Source organism: Microcebus murinus, chromosome 5 (assembly GCF_040939455.1).
Source record: "Microcebus murinus isolate Inina chromosome 5, M.murinus_Inina_mat1.0, whole genome shotgun sequence".
Taxonomy (NCBI): domain Eukaryota; kingdom Metazoa; phylum Chordata; class Mammalia; order Primates; family Cheirogaleidae; genus Microcebus; species Microcebus murinus.
The window spans coordinates 70,724,720-70,729,870 of record NC_134108.1 but is presented as its reverse complement, the minus strand read 5'-3'; the positions used below and the strand labels follow the sequence as shown (position 1 = coordinate 70,729,870).

Here is a 5,151-nt window from a genome sequence, read left to right as displayed (position 1 = left end):
TTGCTGCTGCTCTATACAAAGTACAAATCATTCACTAAGCCTTGATATTTTAACTATTAGTCAAGAATGGCTTAGAGCATAGCTGTCAAATAATAGTGACACAGGTTCACATTTGCTGCTCCAAAGAGTGCTACCACTACCCCCACCTCCAAGTGATGGCCAAGAAACATCAGTTCTACTAAATAGATACATTTACAGGCCAGTAAGCCTCAAGAAGAGGGAAAAAGGGCAAGAAGATGTGAACAGAAGAGGTATTATGTAATTTATCAAGTACTGGCACCTTTAAAAGTATTTAGCACACAAGCACTGATCTTATGTGATGAGACCTGTGATGAACAGGGACAATGATATCTATAATATCATTGATATCAATGATATCAATGATATCTATAATCACGCTCGTGTTCCCCACAAGTGGCAAATCTAGAACCACAGCCTGTGCTCCATAAAGTCTTATAACTAACTTTAATATATAGTAAAATCCCACTGCAAATCATTTTGTATGTTGCTTTATTTCAATCATGGTTGCAAGCACAACTTTGTTTTTAAAAAGTGCATGGTACTTTTTTCTTACTTTAGCATAGAATGGCCTATGTTGTATGTTTTCTTTTTATGACCAGGGGTTCTATAAAAATTAAAGCAGATCAATAGCAGATTGACCCCACTTATTTCTAAAACTTCTGGTTTTAGAACATTACCCAATGATTTGCATTGCACCTTCAGATCAGCTTGGGCTGCAAATCCTGGTTCAGGAAAATCCACAAATAACATTCCCAAATGAACATTTTTTTGAGCTCCGTTCTAGGCATTTACACTCTAGAGAAGAGGAATTTATGCTCCCTGCTTTTAAGGAGCTAAGGGTGGGGACAGACTGCAGGACATCTGCTCCTATCTTTATTTCAAAATTATCTCAAAGTAAGGTTGTAGGAGACCCTGGGAGGAGGAGGGTGCGGCTTAGGCAATAGAGGATCCAAGTTTGCTGTTGCCCTTCTCTCTTGAGCACTAGGCGGCAGATGGGGGTGGGAGGAGCGCTAGGTCAGGGATAGGGGAGGGAAGGTTGGGTGAAAAACAATTTACTGATTTTGAGGCTAGGTGGGGTGGCTCACGCCTGTAATCCTAGCACTCTGGGAGGCCGAGGTGAGCGGATTGTTTGAGGTCAGGAATTTGAGACCAGCCTGAGCAAGAGTGAGACCCCATCTCTACTAATAATAGAAAAAATTAGCCAGACAACAAAATATATAGAAAAAAATTAGCCAGGCATGGTGGTGCATGCCTGTAGTCCCAGCTACTCGAGAGGCTGAGGCAGGAGCATCACTTGGGCCCAGGAGTTTGAGGTTACCGTGAGCTAGGCTGATGCCACAGCACTCTAGCCCCTGCAACAGAATGAGACTCTGTCTCAAAAAACAAAACAAACAAACAAAAAAAACCAGTTTACTGATTTTGGAAGTCTGTATGAGCTCACTTAGTAGAGTGTTTAATCTCAGTAAAATCTAAGCAGGGCAAAGTGGTGAGGGTACATTTAGGATCCAAGGCCTAAATGAAATGCATAAGTCACGTTTAAAAAGAAAACATTGTAAAGCTTCTCTTTCTTTTTCTATTTTTAAGGACAAAACAGAAGAGCAAAATGGAAAATATGCTGTTTTGGTTGATATTTTTCACCCCTGGGTGGACCCTCACTGATGGATCTGAGACGGAACAGGATTTTATGTGGCACCTGAGGAAAGTGCCCCGGATTGTCAGCGACAAGACTTTCCATCTCACCAGCCCCACCTTTGAGGCAGAGGCCAAGATGGCAGTAAATAGAGCGTGTGGCATTGAATGCCAGAAAGAACTCCCCGCTCCCAGCCTTTCCCAGTTGGAGGATTATCTTTCATATGAGACTGTCTTTGAGAATGGCACCCGAACCTTAACCCGGGTGAAAGTACGAGATTTAGTCCCTGAGCCGACTCCCAATAGCACCGCGAGGAGAGCACCTGTCAGGAGAAAGAGACAGGTATACGGCACCGACAGCAGGTTCAGCATCTTGGACAAAAGGTTCTTAACCAACTTCCCCTTCAGCACAGCGGTGAAGCTCTCCACAGGCTGCAGTGGCATTCTCATCTCCCCTCAGCACGTCCTCACGGCTGCCCACTGCGTTCATGATGGAAAGGACTACGTCAGAGGGAGCCAAAAGCTAAGGGTAGGATTGCTGAAGATGAGAAAGAAAGGCGGTGGCAAGAAACGCCGAGGTTCTAAGAGGAGCAGGAGAGAAGCTAACGGTGGTGACCAGGGAGAGGCTACCAAGGAGAGCCTGCAGGGCACAGCCAAGGGTGGAAGGAGAAGAAAGGCATCTGGCCGCGGGCGGAGGGTGGCTGAAGGGAGGCCCTCCTTCCAGTGGACCCGGGTCAAGAATACCCACATTCCCAAAGGCTGGGCAAGAGGAGGGAGGGAAGACACGGCCTTGGACTATGACTATGCTCTTCTGGAGCTCAAGCGCGCTCACAAAAAGAAATACATGGAACTAGGCGTCAGCCCAACCATCAAGAAGCTGCCTGGTGGAATGATCCACTTCTCAGGATTTGATAACGATAGGGCTGATGAGTTGGTCTATCGGTTTTGTAGCGTGTCCGATGAATCCAACGATCTCCTCTACCAATACTGCGATGCCGAGTCGGGCTCCACCGGCTCCGGGATCTACCTGCGCCTGAAAGATCCAGACAAAAAGAAGTGGAAGCGCAAAATCATTGCCATCTATTCGGGCCACCAGTGGGTGGACGTCGACGGTGTTCAGAAGGACTACAACGTGGCCGTGCGCATCACTCCCCTCAAATACGCCCAGATCTGCCTCTGGATTCACGGGAATGATGCCAATTGCGCCTACGGCTAACAGCACCTGAAACGGGGCCAAGTGTCCTCGAATTTGCAGAGAAAACCACATCCGATTATTGTAGCCAGATGACTACCTAGGTTATGCCTGGACTTTGAACCCTATCAATAGCATTCCACATTTTTACAAATTTATTTTTTTCAAAATTAGAAGATTTACATATTTTAAAAATGTTTATTTAGGTGCAGATGTTGAAACTAGATGGGCACTTTCATGCCAAGTTTATACTCTTCTTTACATGGTGTTGAGTTTCATTTATGGGGAAATTTTTGTTTCCTTCTGCCTTCTTGAAAGTTAGACACTTTAAAAATTCAAACTGGTGCTAGAAATAATACGTGATTTCTCAATGGGCTTATTCTCAGGGTCCTACTCTAAAAAGAATCTAATAGGATGCCAGTTATGTATTAAATGTGAAACTGCACATACAAACGTAGATGGCAACACGATTAGGATCAGGATGGAGACAAAAATTTACGACACAGTTTCTACTACTCTGAGATGGCTCCAACCAACTCATGCCCTCAGAGTTTATATTGTGTTTTCTGTTGAGTCTGAGAAATCTAGTGTTTTTTTAAATTAATTTTGAAGAATATTAAATCAGAAGAAACAGCAAGCTTTATAAACAAAACTATTAACTATTTCACTGCTTTAAGGAATAGCAATTGCAGTGTGTATTATTTTAAAATGGGAAAAATACTTTGTTCTATGAAATAAATCTAGTTTAGAGATAGGGAAGCTGAGACATTTTGGGATCTCAAGTTTTTGTTTAACTAATACTTAACATTTGGACTTTTCACGTATGCATAGGGAATGATCCTGTACTGAAAACCACATTGTTTTATGCTATACTATCTACTATGTATGAGATGCTATATTTTTTGGAGAAGGAATTCTGTAATCTTTTTTAAGAGAAAGGCTTTTTCCTCTTGACAAAGTTCAGTTTTCTTAACTAGGGCCATAGGCATATTATTTTGGTGACTTCTCTGATTAGTAATCTTAGATATAGCCTTTCCTCGAAATTAATATAATTTACAAATATGATTTTTAAAAGAAAGTTCTGGTTATTTTCCTTAGTGACAGGGCTGCACACTCACACAGGCCATCAATGCAGCGTAAACAGAGTCCAATGTAGGCACTCAGTCCATGTATCTTGAACAAACAGATACTTGCTGAATCACTCTAAAAGGGGGATAGTTTGGGGCATTATATTTAAAGAGTTTTAGTGATCTATAGTTAATGCTTCCTAAAATTCAGGATCTGCAGGCTGATTTCTGGTCTGCTCTTTCTGGCAGTATCTAGGGCCACATTCTCATTTCTCATGACACATTCAAGTCATGGATTCTGCCAGGATTCAATTTTATTTTACTTATTACTATTTTTTTAATAGTGGGGAGTTATATTCTTGACTAGCAGGCAAAATAGTTTTTGATTAGATTATGATAAATGATTTTGTAAGTGGTGTCCAAAATAGCTGCAATTTAATGCAAGTGCACATTCTTTTATAATGTGAACCTGTTAAAAATCATTCAATAAAAATTTTAAAAATTAATCAGTTATAACTCTTACTATGTCTGTGTATATGTTTTATACACAGGGTTTCAGCAAGCATTAAATTAACTACCATTTAAAAAATGTTCTAAGCACATTTCACTGCATAGTATTTTATCATTGTTTCTACTAGAGGAGGGCTACTGACTCACATGTTTTGGTTAAATCTTTTTTGGAGAAACATTTCTGTGATCACTGAAACAAAAATTTCTCAAGGTGAATTTTGCATACTTACTTGCAAACACACACACACATCTTCATCTTAGATTCTTTGAACATAACTCCTAGGATTTTAGTAAGTTCAGAATAATGTAGGGTGCTTAGTATAATAGTTTCATGCTTAAGGTTAAATTCTGAATATATATAATTTTCTTAAAATTATTGTCCTATATAATTTTCAAAAATATAAAATTTAGCTGATTTAATTTGCAGAGGTTTTTTTGATTCTCTCATGCTCTTCTCTTTTCCATGTGAATCATGAATCTTACATGACCTATATAGGACCACTAAAATGTACTATATTAACCAGAAATGTTTGTTTCACATAAATTTTTTATTATAGTTATCAGATTTGAAATAGGAAGTTAGATTGAATTCACTTAGCTAAACAGACATGCATATATATGATTTCTACTGTGTGCAAAGGACTGTATTGACTTATTGCTTTGAGAATCTCATTAATGGTTAAAGTCAAATAACCATTTATAAAACAGTTGAAATTTAAAATTGTGCAGATT

The 5,151-nt window shown here is 39.9% G+C and overlaps 1 protein-coding gene across 1 annotated transcript; it reads left to right on the top strand.

Annotated features, from left to right (window-relative positions):
- The first annotated feature begins 1,624 nt into the window (after window positions 1–1,624).
- Window positions 1,625–3,049, top strand: PRSS35 (serine protease 35). The gene has a single exon (XM_012769155.3). It carries the CDS (start codon window positions 1,625–1,627, stop codon window positions 2,864–2,866), a length of 1,242 nt encoding a protein of 413 aa, XP_012624609.2. The 3' UTR covers window positions 2,867–3,049.
- The last annotated feature ends 2,102 nt before the right edge of the window (window positions 3,050–5,151 follow it).

Bases quoted from the DNA above. Each gene is read 5' to 3' on its own strand.
- PRSS35 (XM_012769155.3), top strand. From the start codon at position 1,625: ATGGAAAATATGCTGTTTTGGTTGATATTTTTCACCCCTGGGTGGACC.